The sequence below is a fragment of the Giraffa tippelskirchi genome, chromosome X (genome assembly GCF_054371585.1).
Source record: "Giraffa tippelskirchi isolate mGirTip1 chromosome X, T2T-mGirTip1v1.2.pri, whole genome shotgun sequence".
Taxonomy (NCBI): Eukaryota; Metazoa; Chordata; class Mammalia; order Artiodactyla; family Giraffidae; genus Giraffa; species Giraffa tippelskirchi.
Window position 1 is genome coordinate 32,176,397 of NC_137289.1, and position 21,442 is coordinate 32,197,838.

At 42.7% G+C, this 21,442-nt stretch overlaps 2 protein-coding genes across 2 annotated transcripts in view; one reads left to right on the plus strand and one right to left on the minus strand.

The window, feature by feature from the left end:
• The window catches only part of LOC145536209 (uncharacterized), a 122,431-nt gene extending 109,516 nt beyond the window's left edge, over positions 1 to 12,915 (plus strand). Inside the window, exon 4 of the mRNA XM_081565061.1 lies at positions 10,287 to 12,915. Within this exon, the coding sequence (XP_081421187.1) occupies positions 10,947 to 11,600 (654 nt within the window). The 5' untranslated portion in view covers positions 10,287 to 10,946 and the 3' untranslated portion in view covers positions 11,601 to 12,915. The remainder of the gene's footprint in view (positions 1 to 10,286) is intronic.
• A 3,431-nt stretch (positions 12,916 to 16,346) lies between these two features.
• The window catches only part of LOC145536210 (uncharacterized), a 41,189-nt gene continuing 36,093 nt past the window's right edge, over positions 16,347 to 21,442 (minus strand). Inside the window, exon 5 of the mRNA XM_081565063.1 lies at positions 16,347 to 19,346. The gene's annotated coding sequence lies outside the window, so the exon portion shown is untranslated. The remainder of the gene's footprint in view (positions 19,347 to 21,442) is intronic.

Below are 21,442 nucleotides of genomic sequence, written 5' to 3' on the forward strand. Positions count from 1 at the left end.
TGAGGGATGTTGAACATCTTTTCATGTGTTTATTAGCCATCTGTATGTTGGCTTTGGAGAAATGTCTGTTTAAGTCTTTTTCCCACTTTTTGATTGGGTCGTTTGGTTTTCTGGTGTTGATTTGTAGGAGCTGCTTGTTTATTTTTGAAATTAATCCTTTGTCATTCGTTTCATTTGCTATTATTTTCTCCCATTCTGAGGGTGTCTTTCCACCTTGTTTCCTTTGTTGTGCAAAACCTTTTAAGTTTAATTAGGTCCCACTTGTTTATTTTTGTTTTTATTTCCATGACTCTAGGAGGTGGGTCATAGAGGATCTTGCTGTGTTTTATGTCAGAGTGTTCTGCGTATGTATTCCTGTAAGAGTTTTGTAATTCCTGGTCTTACAGTTGCGTCTTTAATCCATTTTGAGTTTATCTTTGTGTGTGGTGTTAAGAAATGTTCTAATTTCATTCTTTTACATGTCACTGTCCAGTTTTCCCAGCAGCACTTATCTTTGCCCCGTTGCATATTCTTGCCTCCTTTGTCAAAAGTGAGGTACCCATAGGTGCATGGGTTTATCTCTGGGCTTTCTATCTTGTTCCATTGGTCTATATTTCTGTTTTTTGTGCCAGTACCATGCTCTCTTGATGACTGTAGCTTTGTAGTATAGTCTGAAGTCACGAAGGTTGATTCCTCCAGCTCCATTCTTCTTTCTCAACATTGCTTTGGCTATAAGACCTCTCTTGTATAGCTCTTCTGTGTATTCTTGCCACTTCTTCTTAATATGTTCTGCTTTTTCTTAGGTCCTTACCATTTCTGTCCTTCATCGTGCCCATCCTTGCATGAAATGTTCCCTTGATATCTCCAGTTTTCTTGAAGAGATCTCTAGTCTTTCCCGTTCAATTGTTTTCCTCTATTTCTTTTCACTGTTTGTTTCCAAAGGCCTTCTTATCTCTCCTTGCTTTTCTCTGGAACTCTGCATTCAGTTGGGTATATCTTTCCCTTTCACCTTTGCCTTTCATTTCTCTTCTTTTCTCAGCTATTTGTAAAGCCTCCTCAGACAACCACTTTGCCTTCTTGCCTTGCTCTTTCTTTGGGGTTGTTACGGTCACTGCCTCTTGTACAATGCCACGAACCTCCATCCATCATTCTTCAGGCACTCTGTCTACCAGATCTCATCCCTTGAATCTAATTGTCACCTCCACTGTGTAATCATAATGGATTTGATTTAGGTCATACCTGAATGACTTAGTGATTTTCCCTATTTTCTTCGATTTAAGCCTGAATTTTGCAAAAAGGAGCTGATGATCAGAGCCCCAGTCAGCTCCCGATCTTGTTTTCGGTGACTGTATAGAGCTTCTCCATCTTTAGCTGCAAAGAATGCAGTCAATCTGATTTGGCATTGACCATCTGGTGATGTCCATGTGTAGAGTCATCTCTTGGATTGTTGGAAAAGAGTGTTTGCTGTGACCAGTGTGTTCTCTTGATAAAACTCTGTTAGCTTTTGCCCTGCTTCATTTTGTACTCCAAGGCCAAACTTGCCTGTTACTCCATGTATCTCTTGACTTCCTATTTTTGCATTCCAATCCCCTATGATGAAAGGACATCTTTTTTTGCTGTTATTTCTAGAAGGCATTGTTGGTCTTCATAGAACCCTTCAACTTTAGCTTCTTTGGCATTAGTGGTTGAGACATAGATTTGGATTACTGTGATGTTGAATGGTTTGCCTTGGAAACAAACAGAGATCATTCTGCACCCAAGCACTGCATTTTGGACTCTTCTGTTGCTTATGAGGGCACTCTGTTTCTTCTAAGGGGTTCTTGCCCACAGTAGTAGATATAATGTTTATATGAATTACATTTGCCCATTCCCGTCCATTTTAGTTCACTGATTCCTAAGATGTCAATGTTCACTCTTGCCATCTCCTGATTGACTATGTCCAACTTACCTTGATTTGTGGACCTCATATTCCAGGTTCCTAAGCAGTATTTTTCTTTATAGCATCAGATTTTACTTTCACCACCAGACACATCCACAACTGAACGTAGTTTCTGCTTTGACCCATCCTCTTCATTCTTTCCGTAGCTCTCAGTAATTGCCCTCTACTCTTCCCCAGTAGCATATTGGACACCTTCCGACCTGGGGGGCTCAACTTTTGGTGTCGTATCTTTTTGCCTTTTAATACTGTTCATGGATTCTCGTGCCAAGAGTACTGGAGTGTGTTGCCATTTCCTCCTCCTGTGGACCATGTTTATCGGAACTCCTCACCGTGACCCATTCATCTTGGGTGGTCCTGCACGGCATGGCTCATAGCCTCATTGAGCTACACAAGCCCCTGGTTAGAAGAATTCCATTTTCTTTATTTAATTTCCTAAGTCGATTGGGGAGTATTTGGAGTATATAAATGGTCACCCACCACAAACACTAAACACTAAGATTGATCTCAGTGGTCGATTATGTATTGCTTAATTCCTGCAGCATTATAGAGAAATGTGCCATCTCTTAGATCATAGTGAAACAGCAACAACAAAAAATACTCAGAACTAGAGATGTGAGCAAATCTCATGACGTAAAGTATAAATGTAAAACATGAACATCTAAATCAGTGTTACAGAATTGAAAATTATTTAAAACAATTTGAAGAGTTTGACAGTGATGCCCAAACCCAACCTCCCAGGAGATCATGCCAGAAAACCCTAGTGAAATATTTTAATCTCTACCTCCGTAGGCATTCTGTTATACCCTCCCCAGGGAGCCTTGCAACCCCCCCCCTCCTCTCGGTCCCTGCCAAGTAACATAAATGCTGCAGTGAGTCATGGTTACTGGTGGAAGTTAACTGTGGTACAGTCTGAGACTCCCTGGTTTGAAGTCAAGATTGTCTTTTCACATTTGGTAGACATTTTCTTCTTTCTCATCTGAATAATCATATACTAAATATATACATCCTTTTTAAGATAGAAACTTATTTATGAAACACTTGAAGATAATATCTTATGGAGATAGGATTAAACTGACCTGTTTGCAGCTGAGATTTAATTTCAGAGTTTCATGAGACTTTTTGTCTAGTAGGTGTGTAATTTTTTCTTTCAGGTGAATAATAAATTAAATATCTCACCACAATTGACATAGTAAGGGAATTATATTTTTACAGTGATACAGCTAAGCTATCACTAAATGAATAGTTGAGACTATTGGCAGATTGTCCCTACAAATTTCTAAAATTAATAGTAAATATTTAAGAACTCAATATGAAATCCAGCCAGGGTATGTGGAATCATAGATGGTGTTTGATTCTTTTTTATCTAAGTTTTCTTAGAGGAAATTAACTTGACTGTTTGTTGTTAAGTAAAGGAAGATGACTTTCACCCTTTTCTTCTTGAAGAGTTGTCTCAATTCTGTTTTCCTTGGAAAGGAATCTCATCATTCCCAAGTTTCCAAGTTAGATACTTAAAAATACAAGGATTATTTTTTCTAAGCATGGTATATACATGTCATTGGAGACAATATAAAAAATGTAAGGTTTTAAAATTTTAATCAGTTAACAGTTTTGAAGTTTAAGATAAGCAGACATTAATGTGATTATCTCACTTTATCCCCACAGCAACCCTGCTAATGTTTCTGTAATGATATTATTTGCATTTTGCAAATTAAGAAACTAAGAGTACTTGAATTATGTGTTCATGGTCACTCAGGTGATAATCTTGGTAGAACTAGGGTTTGAACTACAATCCGCTTGCATCTAAAACCTCCGTTCTTAACCATCAGAGCACAGGTTATGTGAATACACCAGCTTGTTTAAAGAAATTGGATAGGGCCATTGTGAGTCTGATTCAGCCACTGAGACTTGAAGAAAAAGGGCAGTGGAGAGAGTTCTTATTGGTCAGAAGTTCTTTGTTTATGCTCTTTACTCTTTGTGGGTGTGGTTGTAATGGACGAGATAGTCTTGTATCCTTCTCCCCATTTAAGGAAAGATGATATGGCCATTTATATAACTAAAAATGCAACTAAGATGAAAACAGAACATAGCACATGTGACAGTTTATTCAAAATCAAAGTGTTTCTTTTCTAGCATATGTTGAAAGTCATTGCTAAAGGAAATATATGTATTTGTTTAGAAATCAGAGGCACCCATAGTTGCTTCATGTATGGTAATTGTCTTAATACACACAATCTGCTTTCAGGAACTAAGTAGATATTCACTGCCATGTTACTTCCTCCACCATGAACACAATCCTAGGATCACTCCTACTAATTTTGTAAGGTTGAAAATGCATCCAATCAATTGGCAGTACTAATAATATCAGAAAATATTTTTGAACACTTGATGCACTCTTCTAAGATCTCTATGTGCTGTGAAAATATGGAGAATTTTCCTATTCAGAAAATTTCTGTGGATCATAGGGAAGGAAATACACAGGGCAGCAAGATAAAGGGTTTATTTTGTAGCTGAGTGCTGTAAAGTTTCCCTATTGCCTCTAGGACCTCAAGCAACACAAATCAATTTTAAATATTACCAACAGGCCAGCTTTCCTTGCAGTTTAATGCTTTATATTACGGGTTGCCCTTTTCTCTCAGTAATGTGAAATCCTCTTAAGCTGTGCTTGTTTAGCAGATTCTGTCAGCATGATGACAAGGTAGTGTGAATGTGCACTGAAAGAACCCTGCAGTTTTAAATTATTAAAGAGTTGGTCTAGGTATCACTTATTCTTTCTTGTGAAAAATCTATGGAAGAAATTACCAAAACTGTGTATTTTTGTCTGCCATTTTCTCACAGTCATGTCCTGAAATAGCTTGTACTTGCTATGATCTTTGGTAGAATACAACTTTTTTTAAAAAAAAGTTTATGACTGTCATAAAATGATGCAAGTTTTATTTCACATTCTTTGAAATATTCCAGAAATTTAGAGTCAGAAAGGCACAACTTTTCTGAACAGTGTAGATTTTCTTTAAGTTAGCAAATTTTAAAGTAAGGCAAATTTGAGAGTAAACTGCGAACTAGTATTCCTCGGAAGATGCATAGATGCATAGCTAAGAATCCCATGTCTGCAGGCATCATTCAGCTTGAAAGTCAGACTGACAAAGAAGGCGTTAATTTCCATTCTGTATGGGACCTCAAACCTCGAAACACATATGAAAGTTTTTGTCCAGGTCTACATAGTCATTCAGTCAGTCAGTAAACAAACTTTAGCATCTACTCTGTGCCATGGGTGGGTGATATGTAGCACATGGTCATGGTGTCCCACCTGTATCCCTTTAACATGTGACATTTCAGTGCATATTGGCAAGTTTCCAACTGCCAGGAACCTGTGACTTTGAGGGCTCACTGTGGCCCCAAAGCCTGCTCTGTAATAAGTACTGATAATCACCCACCCACCCTGTAAGCAGCATTGAGCACAGCTTCTGGGAACTGCTGGATAAATACTCCATTTCCATAACCTCTTTTGTAAGATAACTCTGAGGTGTTGCCCTGAACAGTCTCCCTGAGTTCTCCAGGTGACTAAACTTCTTTTACACATCATGATAAGTAGCTTGAAAAACTACCTTTTAAAATTTTTACTTTCCTTCCATCTAAATCTTATGTTCTCACCTTGCTGCTGGTTACCATCTCCCAAACAAACTACTTGTCTCTGGGTCAGCTTCCAGGGGATCCTAAATTAAAAGATAAATAGTATAAAGATGATGAAATCAGGATCTGTCATTAAGTGATTTGAAAGGAATAGTCTGAACAAGGAACAGTAGTGATTCTGAAGAGGAAGGAGAATGGAGCTTTATAAGGAGTTCAAATAAGTCCTGCAATGAATTCCCTGGATTTAGCACTTTGCTTTCTAGGTGATCATTGTACAAGTATGTGGCAACCACGAGCACTGGCTGCTCAGATCTTTCAAAGGAGAAGCTGCTAAAAAGAATATAGTTGGCTGACAGCCTCCAGTTGTTACCACTTGGGAATTATGCATGGCGTTCATGCCAAGGTCACAGTCTCCCTGGGCAGCTCCCTGGTAGTGACTGAGCATGGCAGGTGTATCAGTCAGGCTTTAACCAGAGAAACAGGACCAGCAGGATCAGTTTACACGGTTGTGAGGGATGCCTCGTTGTTGTTATTTAGTCACTCAGTCATGGCCGACTCTTTGTAACTTCATGGACCATAGCCTGCTGAGTTTCTCTGTCCATGGGATTTCCCAGGCAAGAATACTGGAGTGGGTAGCCATTCCCTTCTCCAGGGGATCGCCAAACCCACATTTCAGGGGGTTGGGAAGATCTGTGTCTCTTGCATTTCAGGGGGGTTCTTTACCACTGAGCTGCCAGGGAAGCCCCGGGGGATGCCTAGGCAAATTTAAAAATCCATAGCCCAGTACTTTGGCCACCTGATGCAAAGAGCCGACTCATTGGGAAAGACTCTGATGCTGGGAAAGACTGAAGGCAGGAGGAGAAGGAGACGACAGAGGATGAGATGGTTGGATGGCATCACTGACTCAATGGACGTGAGTTTGAGCAAGCTCCAGGAGATAGTGGAGGACAGGGGATCCTGGCATGCTGCAGGCTATGGAGTTGCAAAGAGTCAGACTGAGCGACTAAACGACACCAACAACAGGAGCAAGTCAGGAAGGCTGGAACTCATGGGCACTAGTTGAAGTGACAGTTCGTTTAACAGGCAGAATTTCCTCTTCCTCTGAGAAACCTAAATTTTGCATTTAAAGCCTTTATTCTGATTACATGAGGCCCACCCAGATTATTGAGGCTAATCTTTATAGAAAGTCAGCTGATTGTAGCTGATAAGACATCTCCAAATGTACCTTCACAGCAACACATAGACTAGCGTTGAATAATTAGACCAAATTATATACTGATCATAGAGGGTATTAGAAGTAAGAATGTGAGATTCTTCCAGTGGTGGTTAGTGTCAGATAGGAAAAATTAATAAATTGGGACAATGGCTCTAATAAGGAAAACAAGTGCTCAAATGAAGACCAACTCTTTGTTCTGAAAGTAGATTTCTTATTTTTGTTTTTGTAACGCATTCAGTTCAGTTCAGTTCAGTTTAGTCGCTCAGTCGTGTCTGACTCTTTGCGACCCCATGAACCGCAGCACACCAGGCCTCCCTGTCCATCACCAACTCCCTACGTCCACCCAAACCCATGTCCATCGAGTCAATGATGCCATCCAGCCATCTCATCCTCCGTCGTCCCCTTCTCCTCCTTCCCTCAATCTTCCCCAGCATCAGGGTCTTTTCCAATGAGTCAGCTCTTCGCATCAGGTGGCCAAAGTATTGGAGCTTCAGCTTCAACATCAGTCCTTCCAATGAACACCCAGGACTGATTTCCTTTAGGATGGACTGGTTGGATCTCCTTGCAGTCCAAGGGACTCTCATGAGTCTTCTCCAACACCACAGTTCAAAAGCATCAATTCTTTAGTGCTCAGCTTTCTTTACAGTTCAACTCTTATTTTGCTCACTATCTAGTTAATGCCCTTTTTCATGAATTTTAACAAGTGTCGATGAATACACTCACCAGAAAGCATCTCCTTCACTTACTAGTAACTTCATTAATGCCTCTAGCCTGAGTTTCCTCATCTATAAAATGGAAAAGTTGATAACACCTTATTTGTACATTTTTCTTTCAGTTATATGAAGCAGAACATGTAAAACACCTAGCACATTGCTTAGGAGATCTGACTAACATACTTAATTTGCTTTAAGACAGACAGACTTGAAATTGAGATTTATTTTGTTCACAGTCTAGAGAGTCAAAGCCCTTTCCCACCAATTTTACTAAGTATTGATAAATATGCTCACCAAAAAGCATTTCTTTCACTTACTAGTAACTTCCTTATGGCCTCTAGACTCAGGTTCCCCATCTATAAAATGAAATGTTGAGAACACATTCCTCATAGACTTCCTTTTTAATGAAATGCAGTGGAGCACGTAAAACACCCAGGCCATTGCATAGTAGATCTCAGTAACATATTTGATTTTGGGTTTTTTTTAATAGAGAGAATTGAAATTGAGTTTTATATCACCCTCATTCTAGATAGTTAATGCCCTTTACCACAAAGTTTGCAAAGTTTCTATAAACATGCTCACCTTAAAGCTTCTCATTCACTTTGGTAACTTCATTAATGCCTCTGTCCCTCAATTTCCTCATCTATGAAATGGGAAGGTTGATAGCACTTTCCTCATCGATATTTATTTAATTCAATGAACCAGAGAATGTAAAACACACAGGACATTGCTTCATGGATCTATGTAACATCCTGAATTTTCATTTTTTAAAAAAAAATATAGAGTTGAAATCAAGTATATTTACACAAGGATCTAGATAGACAATGACCTCTCCTACAAAGTTTACTAAGTATAGATAAATACACTCACCAAGAAGTATCTCTGTCACTTACTAGTAAATTCATTAATGCCTCTGTGCCTTAGTTTCCTCATCTGTAAAATGGGGATGTTGATAACACCTTCCTCCTAGATTTTCTTTTTAATTAAGTGAAGCAGTGCAGGAAAAACACATAGGACGTTGATTAGTAGAACTAAGTAACGTACTAAATTTGTTTTGTTTAATACGAAGTAGAGAAATCGATTTTTCCGCCAACAATCAAGATAGATAATGCTTTACCCAAAACGTTTACTTATATATATGAATATGTTCACCAAAACGTATCTCTTTCACTTACTAGTACCTCCATTCATGCATCTGAGCCTCAGTCTCCTCATCTATAAAATGGGAATCTTGATAACACCATCCTCGTAGTTCTTTAAAAACTAAATTAAGCAAATCATGGAAAACACCCAGGACATTGCTTCATAGATCTAAATAACATATTAATTCCATTTTTTTAAACCAGCTGATTGGAAATAGTTTTTTCCCCCTACAATCTAGATAGACAATGCCCTTTCCACAAAGTTTACTAAGTATAGATAAACAGGCTCACTAAACTGCATCTCTTTTACTAAGTAGTAACTTCATTACTGCCACTGTGCCTCAGTTTCCTCATCCATAAAATGGGAATGTCGATAACACCTTCCTAGTAAATTTTCTTTTTAATTAAGTGAAGCAGAGCATGTAAAACACCCAGGACATTGATTAGTACAACGAAGTAACATACTTAATTTTACTTTTTTTAATAGAGAGTGTAGAAGTCAATATTTTTCCCCCAATAATTTAGATAGATAATGCTTTTCTCACAATGTATGCTTGTATATATGAATATGCTCACCAAAACATATCTCTTTCACTTACTAGTAACTTCATTCATTCATCTGTGCCTCAGTTTCCACATCTATAAAATGGGAATGTTGATAACACGTTCCTCATAGTTTTATTTGTTTAACTAAATTAAGCAGAGCATGGAAAACACCCAGGACATTGCTTCATAAATCTAAGTAACATACTTAATTCTGTTTTTTATTTTACACGATACATTGGATATAGACATTTTTTCCCCCTAGACAATCTAGATAGGCCATGCCCTCTCCAGAAGCTTTACCAGTGAAGTGTTCTTGATGAGGTGCTATGGAAAATTTGAATCTGGCAGAAAAACCCATTACTCACTTGTACTAGTGCTGAAATATTGACAAAATCATGCATTTTACCTCAGAGATTATGCTTGGTTTTGAATATTTGAAATACTACAATTGAACCCTCTTATAACCCACCTCCTCAGTGCATTAGATACTTTCAGGTCATATTGAGTCCCAATATGAACTACTCAGAAGATAGAAGTATTGCTTTTAGGAGGCCTAACAACCTCCCTGAAGGATATTTGTGTTAGGAGGACCTGAACTTTACTGGAAGAGACTGTATCTATATATATTCAGATAGACAGATGATAGATAGGTAGGTACCACAGGTATAGGAGAAGTAGCTCTGCTTTTTTTTTCCTTTGGGAAGTATGTTCTCACTGGTAATGGGCAATTTCTGTAAGCTGGAATTTACTGATCCCATTTACTACCCCCTTAGAGCCCCTATGGGCTTCCCTGGTGGCTCAGCTGATTAAGAATCTGCCTGCAATGCAGGAGACCTGGGTTTGATCCCTGGGTTGGGAAGATCCCCTGGGGAAGGGAATGGCTATCCAGTGTAGTATTCTAACCTGGAGAATTCCGTGGACTCTATAGTCCATGGGGTCGAAGAGAGTGGGACATGACTGAGGGACTTTCACTTTCAGTTTCAGAGCCCCTAAAGTTCCAAATTTATTTTGCAATCATGGAAAAGGCCATAAGAACAAATCAAGGTGAGAGTGTCCAGGACAAAAGTGTCCAAGACGGAAGCAGGTTTTAGGATGGCTGATCTGCTATTTTTTTTTTTTTTCAGGTTTACCCACCTGCACCCTGGCTACAGTCTCATCCATGTGCCTTGCAAGCTCCTTCCTGAGAGAATGAAATCACAAATGTTCATTATTTGGAGATGTGGATGAAGTTAAATATATGGATGTTATTTCACGCTTGTTTTTAAAATTTCTACCCCCTTCATGCCCCCTACCCCAGTACACGTTTCTTTAATACTCAGCTCCAGGCTCGCTTTATGGGCTGGTTTTCCCTCCTGCGCAGAATTTTATTGTGGCATCAAAAAAAAAATCAGTAATCAAGACAAAAATATTTTAATGCAGTATTTAACAAATATCAAAATTAGTGCAAAAATATCCCATGATGAAAATATTGCCAAAATTTAAACATAGGTAGAATCTGATCCTGTACTTGCTCTACTGTACCTCATGCACGGTTCCAACAAAACGATATTTACAAACAAGGTCAGTGGCCAAAGTTTCCCAATTCAATGGATTTAAATACTGCACAATGCCCAAGGGTACTGCCTCCACCCCAGAGTCCTGAGGGGAGGAGTCCCTGGTGGCCTCGGCCCGTCAAGCTGGCTTTTTGGTTCTGAAAAGGAGAGAAGGGACTGCGGAAGAGAACCAGAAGTGCCCAGAGAGAACCGAGCTAGGAGAACTAGGCACCTCCAGGGTTAGCAGTGTACATGGGAACCAGGCGATGTATCCAGTGCAGTGTAAAAGGCTCTCCACCCATAGCCTCAAAGGGGTGTGAATGTGACGAGATGGAGGCGCCTCTGCAGATCCCGTGTTTCCCTCTCTACCCCGGCCCGATTACCTCCAGGACCCAGGGCAATCAGCTACCTCTGCTACTTCCTCCTGAGCTCCTGGCCGCCTCCTCATCCTCCCCCTGCACCAGTTCCGACCTCACTTCCTCCTCTTCTCCTCCCACTACCATCACCGAGACCACGGGAGGCTTCATATCTGGAAAAGGAGAAAGGCCAAGAGAGAGCCTAGAGGGAAACTGTGCAGCAGCGTCGTCCCGTACACTCGTCTCTCCCAGGGAAAGGGCGTTCCTGGGCTTCACCAAAGCACCTGACCTGGCCCGGGCGCTGATCACGCGGTTCTTCCCGGTCTTCCAGGCTGTGATAGCATCATCCAGGCTGCAACCCCCGCCGCACCCGGCCCCAGTTGAGACTCCAGTCTTGAGCGCTGTGGATGAGTCAGACTCTGCGCCAAGAACTGCGCGGATGCCCTCGTCGGGGATAGACCTGGGGCTAATGGTCGGGGCTGGAGAAGGCAATGGCACCCCACTCCAGTACTGTTGCCTGGAAAATCCCATGGACGGCGGAGCCTGGTAGGCTGCAGTCCATGGGGTCGCTGAGAGTCGGACACGACTGAGCGACTTTACTTTCACTTTTCCCTTTCATGCATTGGAGAAAGAAATGGCAACTCACTCCAGTGTTCTTGCCTGGAGAATCCCAGGGACGGCAGAGCCTGGTGGGCTGCCGTCTATGGGGTCGCACAGAGTCAGCCACGACTGAAGCGACTTAGCAGCAGCAGCAGCAGCAGCAATGGTCAGGGCAGGTCCTCTTTGGGGCGCTAGTTCCAGTTATAGCCTGTGTGTCACCTAGCTAACGTGCTGCTGGTTAGGCACCCTCCCTCCCTCCCTCGCCCCCCTCTCCGTCCAGCCCTGCCCCTTGACCGAGGTAGGTGGGACCCTCTGGGGGCACTTGAGGCCAGGGCGTGGCCATCAAGTGGATGCCTGCCAACTTGGGGTGGGGAGGGGCAGGGAAATGAGACCTCACTCCTGGAGCCCAAGCTCAGGAGAAATGTTAGGAGAAAATCCCTCCAGGGGCGCAGGCTCCTAGCCCACAGTTCCCCCCGGATCGAGAGATGCAAATATGGGGCTGGAGAAAGCGGAAGCCCAACGGTCTCCGTTGTCCTGTTGCCCTGTGGGCTGTGAGCAGCTCTCAACCTCCACCCCCCACACCACACTCCAAGTCGGTATCTAATGGATTGTGCTCTGGTTCTGTTTCATTCACCCCCAAAATCCAAGAATGGGGCTAGTGATTGAGATGAAATGATTGGCTAGGGGGCTGCTTGCTCTGGCTCCTCAGGGTGGTATTTGCAGTGTGCAAATACAGTGTGCTCAGAAGCTGGCTGTAAGAAACCCAACCTGCCCCTTGGAAAGCAACAAGTACTCCAGATTTGTGCTAACCCATGTCAGAGTGCACGTGTAGACCCCGGCCAGTGCTTACTGCTCCCCAGAATGCTGACAGTGCAAGGGGCCCTTCCTTCAACTTTGTACATAAATGTGGAGCTCTGCATACAGGGCTGGACTCAGCTCCCCACCTCTGGCTGCAGGCACCCTACAATGGGGCATATTTGTCCTTAACCTGTGCCAGTGTTGTAGATCAGGAAGAGTTTCCATCTTCCCCACAGCTGCCCTTCTCTCCTGCACCTCATCTCCCCTCCCCTCCCACCTCCTCCCCTCACCACCCCTCCCCCTCTGTCTCTCCTCTGTCCTCTGACTTCCAGAATTCTGTGTCCCCACTGAGGAGGGCCAAATGAAAGCCAGGCCAGCCTGAGGGTTTTGTGGTTGTTCAAGAGGTATTTACAGGCGTCTTGGGGCATGTGAATATCCTGAATATTAAAAATAGCTTCTAACTATGACTCTTGTGTTTGACGTTCTGCTTGATTTATCCTGCTTCTACCTGCTCCTTCGTCATTATCATCATCCCCCTTTTAAAAGAAGTCAAACCGGGGTGGAATGGCTCAGTGTCACTAACCGACAAGCTCTGTGCTGCCCTGATGGTGAAGTGGTTCCACTCACTGCGCTTTCACATGTGGCCCCTCTTCTACCAGTGGGTTGGAATAGAGAAGGAGGAGCAGGTAGGCAGAGCCCGGGCTGCTGTATCAGCCAGCCTGCCTTTGATGGGGACGGGGATTTGATCAGACAGCCTCTTAGGTACCTCAATCCTGGAGGTCATTAATCATTTTTGTCATTAATTAATTCTGTTGATAAATTCTTTAAACCTATTTTTTTTTTTCCATGCTGCATGGCATGTGGGATCTTAGTTTCGCCCAACAGGGATTGAACCAGTGTTTCCTGCAGTGGAAGCACAGAGCTTAACCACTGGATGCCAAGAAGCCCCTCAACTATTTCATTCTTAATGACACTTTAGTGCAGGTATGGAGGAAAGGAGGTGACATTTGTGTGCGCATCACCAATGCGCTCTTTGGAAGCTTGTCTTTGAGAGAAGTGGTTGCTTACATTGTGGGCAGTAACACTTTGGCAATGAAGATTTCCAACAAAACTTTATTTGTATTTTATGCAGAAGAAAAGAAGAAAAAAAAAGTAGTCATTCAAAAGAAAGATCCAAGAAAAGGAGTAACAAACAATCAGCTAAAAGAAAACACAAGTAGCATTGTGACGATAGTGACAGCGACTCGGATTCTGACAGACTCCAGTGGTAAGAAAGCCAGTAGCATTCTGCCCGCCTTGCTTTCAAGTTTTACTTCTTGAAAGCTGATATTAGAAGGTTCTTAATAATAGCCAAGCGTTTTTTTTTAATAGCCAAGGGTTTTGAACACGCACTGACTTTCTGTCAGGGACCCTGCTAGGTGCCTGATATCACCATTGCTGTGTGCTCCACACAGTCACTGTAGGACACATCTTAGAGTTGGGGAGACAGAGGGCCCGAGCAGGTTATAAGTACCGCCCGAACCCAAGGTCACACAGGTGGGATTCAGAGCTAAGTGGTGTGACTCCAGAGTGGTGGTGTGTAGCTGCACAAGGCCTGTGGCACCCAACCAAGTTGGGGTCAGTCCGTGAGACGTGTGGTGCCAAACCAGGCCATAGGGGGCTGCATCAGCCCAGTGGAGCGGCTCTTTTGAGAGATTCTCACATTCAGTGGGCAGCTTTGTGCGATTTTCAAAGAGGCACAACATAGGGGACCCTTCAGGCCAGCAGCTGATTTCTGGAAGACACTTCCTATGGGGCTGCATCACAACAAAGCCCCCTTTTTGTGCCCTCCCCTGGCTGGCGATCGACAGAGGGTGCCTCCTCTGGGGACACATTACAGACAGACCCCCTTCCCCTGATGTTACCTTTCTTCCTTCCTGCTGGAAGACTGAGTTTTCCTGAAGCACAGATCTCAGCATGGCAGTCCCTGCTTAAAATCCTCCCATAGCTCTCCGTGGCCTCAGGGTCAAGTCAGACCCCTGTTGATCGGTGGATCTCTCATCACACGTACACTGTCGCTCTCCTGCATTGTCCAGTGTGGTCTGAGAGTGACTTTCGTCTCCTCATCTTGCACGTCCTTTCTCCTGACTCTGCCATGTGGTACAGAGTCCGGCTGCCTACAGTGCCGGTCTCTGCTTGCACAAGGCTTGGCTACTCACTGCATGGATGGACACGCATTACTTTTGTAATAAAACTGACTTTAGAAAGAACTGGCTTAAGAGTCACCTTTTCATGGTCAACCATTCCTCACCCACCCTCCCCAAATCAGCCTGATGGTGAGACTCCTCTTGTACCCAGAGCACCCCTTCCCTCCCTACTTCCCTGTCACTCAGATTCTCCTGACCCCCTTCCCTCTATCTCCTCCACTAGACTGAGCTCCTGGAAAGCATCCCCCCAATCACACACAGCATGAAGATACTCAAACATGCCTAAAAGCGAAGGGAGTAGTGTCATTAATGCCATCTACAGTGCTTGTCACTCACTCAGGTATAACATCTGTTTGCATTTTGACATTTGCTTCAGATAGGGATTTTTTCTTGTCCTTGAGATATTCCAGGTAAAATACACTAAGTATTTCAGTATGCAACTCATTAAAAAAGGACATTTTCGTTAACTCAGCCAATAAGTTAATAATCCCTTATATCATCCAATACCCAGTGTAACTTTAATTTCTATGCTTCCACTGCCTAGCACAGTTCATGACATAAATGTTGGAATGAAAGAATCTCTGTGATATAACAAATCGGGCAGCGAAAGCATATCTATCAGGTCAAAGATATTAACATTTTAACGCTAAACGTTTTATCAATTGTAATGTGTTTAAATTTTCAGATCAAGATACAAAGGGAAGGCAAAAAAAAAAAAGCCCAGCAAAAGAAAAGGAAACACAAATGACCAGATTTTTTTCTTTAAGTTTTATTATGGAAAAGGTCAAATATATATACCAGTATGCAGAATAGCGTAATGATCTACCATGTACATATCACCAACTTGAACAATTATCAATTTACGGGAAGTTGTCAGCATTCCCCTTTTATTGTTAAATAAAACCCACGTATCATTTCATGTATAAACAAGTCAGTATGTTTCTCTAAAAGAGAGACATTCTTTTCTCAACATAACCATATTACCATTACTATGCCTAAAAATTTGACACTAATTCCTCAGTTCAGTTTTCTTACTGTTTTCCAGCCTGGCACTGTCACATGAAGAAAGCCGAGGTCTCGCTGCTTCTTTTCAATGATCCATTCATCTGGACTATTAAGCAGGGCCGCCCTCTTGCTTCCAGCAGCACTGAATGGAAAGGTTCCCTTTTAGTGTTTAATCGTCAGGCACTGGGGTCCTCTCAGTGATTCTGAATGAGACAGAATACCTTTGAAGGCATGATTGTCACTCCTGAGCTGGAGATAACACAATAATATGGCTCCTGTGGTGGGGGCAGGGGAGAAAAGGGAGAAGAGCCTTTCTGGGCTTGATGGGGTCTCCTGTGTTTCCTTTGAAGCAGCAGTTCCTTTGGGCCAGAATGGTTTGTTCCCGTTTAGCCTCCACAAAAAAGGAAGGGCAGTGAACAGAATTTGGAGCATCTAGAACAAAAGTAGGGGAATGTTTGGATGCTGCCTTCCCATCGAGTGCTATGAACAGTAGTTTCTTAGGAAGATTCCTTTAGAGTCCAAGCTCGTGCCTGAACTCATCATGAATGGAGCTCGGCCCTGTTTTGCAGCACAGCGTTCTCTCGCTCAAGACTTTCCCCACCCCATCGTACACCTGTGTGTGTCTGAGAAGTACAGGGCCTCGTGATAGTGACTCTCACGGATGTCACCTCACGAAAAGGGGCCTGATTGACACTCCTTACCAATTCTTTTTTTTGGACAACAGTTTTATTTACTATTGGCTGGGCTTGGTCTTCATTGCTTCACGTGGACTTTCTCCAGTTGCAGCACTCAGGCTCAGTCGTTACAGTGCACGGGCCTTGTTACTCTGTGGCACGTGGGATGTTCCCAGACGAGGGACTGAACCCGTGTCCCCTGCATTGGCAGGCCAATTCGTAACCACTGGACCACCAGGGAAGCCCTCAGCAATTCTTACCCATACAGTAGTAACCCCATTCGGCATACAAAAACAAGTGTACAAGAGAATTCACATCTTTTCTGAAAATACCCACCAAACGCACCATAAAAATACAGTGTAGTGTTTTCATTTATTCAGTTCATCTATCAGGCATTTGGTGAAGTGTTCTTGATGAGGTGGTATGAAAAATTTGAATCTGGCAGAAAAACACCTTAGAAAAACTGTCATAGAAATCTGCTCTTCCAAGACAGAGGCTACAAAATGAATGCTAATGACAGGGGCCCTTGCCAGGCCAAACCAAGCTAAGACAAAGGAAGGCACAGGTGGAGGAGGCAAGGGCAGATAGGCAAGGATGGCATGGGGGGGGGCCTGGGTGTTTGGGGCCACAGTGGCAGCAGAGGCACCCAACTCCAGTTGGGCCCAAAGAAAATACGGCCCTATGGGGTCCATCCAGGATTATGACGAGAGGATGACCCATGGCCACAGGGGACATATGTGTTGGGAGTCGTTCTGGAACTACTGCCGGATGACAAAGTCACAGCACCAATCAAGAAGAAACTGCAAAGCAGTTTCTCTCCAGGATCGGAACCTTCACTCCTTCCTGTGTCTATGCTTTTGTTGTGGCTAACTCTGTTTCATTCTTTGATGGCTGGAGTTGTAGGGGCTTCCATGATGAGGTCATGAGAGTCCAGGAAAAAGAAAAACGATCCCTTGCCCCAGAGAAACATTCAAAAAATGATTAAACCTACTGAGACCCTTGACTGGTGGGTCCCTAATACCCAGCCAGGGAATAAGGCCATGATTACTTGAAAAACAAGCCCTAAACCTATTGTGACCTGGCCTCATGAGGAGATTGTTACTGATGACTGGAAAACTTGGGTCATGTATCAGGGAAAATTACAGAAACTAAGCCAATTACCTTTTCTCATAAAGATTGGGACGCTAGAGATATTTGTGCCCCTCAGAATCTAAGCGTAAACGGATAAGAAATATATGAATCGTATTGTAACTGGTTTCTAGGTAAACTGCAAAAGACTTGTCCCTGCCAGAAATAGTCTTGTATTATGTGGGTAGATGGTAAACAAACCACCGCTGACAATGGCTGTACTATGAGAAACTTTTGCCCTTAGACACCGCTATAGTACTTATTCACTGAAGCAAGACGCTGTATTTGCTGTAGTAGCAGGCTGCATAGAATAAGTAGATGGCATGATACGATTCATAGACTATGTTTTAGTAGAATAAAAATAGGTTTTGGGGTAAACATGTAGCCAAAATGTGACAATAGACTAGGAAAAAACTTTTAACACACCTTAGAATCAGGGGATGTTGATCTGAATCGAAAAATATTGGAAGAATCATTACGTAGAAGAACATGTGCTATGTAAGTAGAAACTAAAAGCAATAAAGATTTTGTCCTTGGACCAATGGTATCTGGGCCATCAAAAACTCTCTGTCTCCTTTCTTTTCCTTTCGCCAACACCGTTCATCACTTGGGGACCCCTGGACCAGCTGCAGCGGGACTCCGGCACATATGTCTGAGAATTACAGCCCTCTGATATTGCCCACACTTGGCCCTCCCATTCGTAAGCCTTGAGCAGTTAAGGTCTTAAGAGAATAAACACAACATGCAAATCTTCATGTTACTAATGAAATGGAAGAAACTATTTCATTACTGCTAAAATACCATAGGAAGGTTAATGCTGCATCCCTCCCTCTGGCCCATCCTTAGTGATGGTAGACTGTAGATGCCAAGCTCTGGTCTAGGCTTATACTGCTTTGCTCCGCATGTCCTCTCACTTTGAGTATTCTTGGATTATTTTCCAGGTCCTACATGTAAGCCCACTGGCGAACTGCACCGTGTCCTTGCTGTCAATACTTTGCCTGGTAACAGGATAAAGTAATGTTAGTGCTCTAACAGCAGTCCAGCTGTTCTCTCCCTCCTGGCTATGGACAGTGTTACCCTGGGCTTTGGGGGGAGCTGAGCATGATAAAATTCAACCCCTTTCAAAGTCATAATGAGGGAAACAGCACCTATATTAAAAGCCCATCTTCAGTCTGAAATAATTAATAGGAAGGAACATGTTGGCTTTTTAGACAGAACAATGACTGACGGGTCTTTTTTCTGTCTAACCTCTTGAGAGTTAGAAAGGTGGTCTGGCAAGGAGGCTCAGGGAGCTTGTGACTTGTCTTACTGGGACATGAGAGTTGCTGAAGCTCTGGACACTGCCTTAATACTTTAGTCTTGAACACTAAGGAAAGTTCACCTAACTAGGTTCAACTCCATTCAAACTCAGTTTCTGCCCAGCCAATAATCTGGAGCGAAAGAGGCAGACCACCGTCAATTTTGCATACGTCAACCTGCCCCCACCCTCCAGCTTTTCTAGGCTCCGGACACTGTCAGCTGATTCTTTTCCAATGAGTCAGTTCTTTGTATTAGGTGGCCAAAGTATTGGAGTTTCAGCTTCAGCATTAGTCCTTCCAATGAATATTCAGGATTGATTTCCTTTAGGATTGACTGATTTGATCTCCTTGCAGTCCAAGACCTCTCAAGAGTCTTCTCCAACACCACAGTTCAAAAGCATCAGTTTTTTGGTGCTCTGCTTTCTTTATAGTCCATGTCTCACGTCCATACATGAGCACTGGAAAAACCACAGCTTTGTCTAAACGGACCTTTGTCGGCAAAGTAATGTCTCTGCTTTCTAATATGCTGTCTAGGTTGGCCATAGCTTTTCTTCCAAGGAGCAAGCATCTTTTCATTTCATGGTTGCAGTCACCATCTGCAGTGATTCTGGGACCCAAGAAAATAATGTATGTCAATTATATCCGATTTAAATTTTTTTCTTTCTAAACTGTGTAGGTGGGGTCACATAAAAGCCTTTTCCTGGGATGCCTGGCAACTATTAACACAACTGTGACAATTAAACCACACCGTCCGCTCAACATCTTAGTAAATGGTATTTACATTGCACTTAATCATTTTGGAAGTTCCCAGACTACAAACTGTGTGACAGTGTAGGCCTCCTCTCCTTGCCTGACTCCTTATTTTTGCTCTCTAATTTTAGGATTTAGGATCCTTCCTCTACGTGAGTATATAAAGAAGACCAGTGTAACAGAGCTCACTTTGAAAGTAAAAGTGTTAGTCTTTCAGTCGTGTGGGACTCTTTAGGATGCTGCAGACTGTAGCCCACCAGGGTCCTCCTCCTTCCACTGAACTTTTTAGGGAAGAATAGTGGAGTGAGTTGCCATTTCCTCCTCCAGGGGATCTTCCCGACTCAGGGATCGAACCCTGGTCTCCTGCATGGCGGGCAGATTCTTTATCATCTGAGCCAACAGGAAAGCCCAACAGAGCTCATTTTGGGAGGATTCAAATGGACCTTTGGTACCTAGCAAAATGTACCTCCCTAAACAACCAGGGCCCACAGTGGGCTATGTGGGCCAGCATTAGGTCTCTATTCCCAACAGTGGTTACAGAAGCCAAGTCTATTATATTTGCAAAAGAGAAAGGGAAAAACACACACTAAGAGTTTCTTCTTGGGAGTTCCCTGGTGGCCTAGTGACTAGGATTCTGAGCTTTCACTGCCATGACTCAAGTTCAATCCCTGGTCAGGGAACTGAGATCCTGAAAAGCACGCGGTATGGGGCAAAACAAACAAACAAAAAACCCAACCAACAGTAACAAAAACGAATTTCTTCTCATCACTAGAAAAAATCATCTGTAACTATATGGTGAGGGACGTTAAGTGTACTTATTGTGGTAATCATTTTGTAATGTACACAAATAACAAATATTACGTTACACACCTGAAACTAATGTATGTCAATTATACCTCATTTAAAAAAAGAGAGAAAAGGAGGTTCTTGGGTATTCATGCTGTAGTGTGGAAATAGATGAGAACATTTTCTCTTTTCTCCTGTTTTTTGTTGCTCTTTCTCCCTTCGGAATTCCACTAAGAGACCATTACGTAAAGCCAGGAGAAGCAAGTCTCAAAAATGTCAGGTTTTCTTTCCCTGTGAGCTTGCTTTGCCTGTGTGACAGAGCAGAGGCCTGGGCCTCGCAAGCCCTGGACAGACCTGACTGTGAGCCCAGTCCCCGGCCTGAGGTTCCCAGCCCTGCTTTCCAGACCCCGTCACCCCAGCCCCCACCAGGTCTTCAGCTCAGGTCCGTCACCACCCTCACACAGGGGCTCTGCAGCAAAGCTAACAATAAAACTTTCCTGATTTTTCCTCCTACCAGTGCTTCTTTGATACAGCTTAAGGTTTTCTATGGTCTCAAGTATTCACCTCTTGATCCCATGACCTAGAAATAAGTCATCACTACTTGAGGAAATGAAAAAGTACTTCAGATTAACACAGGTCCAAATCTACTCTGAATTGACAGCTACCCCACCATCAGTAAACAAATTCCACAAAACCCGACTGTTCATAACTGTACCACAAAAGGGGGTAAAAAAACCCTTTGATTAGTAATTCCTCAAGAGAATATACATTTCTGCATTTGATAGTTCCATAACATTGGATCTGTGTGATATCTGCAAGGCATATGTGGACTATACATTAAAATTCTCATTTTTCACCCTTTTTGGGTCAGTGGAATTTTGTCCATAATTGTTCATTTTTGGTTTTGTTTTTATTGATAAATTTAGGGCTGCCACCCTCTACCTTGCATTACTAAATGCTGACAAACAACAGCAGGAGGATGTGGACTTTAATCTCTCGACGCAATCCATCTCAGTGCAATTAAACTGATGCTAGTTGCTCTTATAGTGTGTTCTCTTGACCAATTCCTTCCTTGCACCAGTGCTGAAATATTTACAAAATCACTCATTTTGCCTCAGAGATTATGCTTGGTTTTGAATATTTGAAATAGCACAATTGAACCCTCTT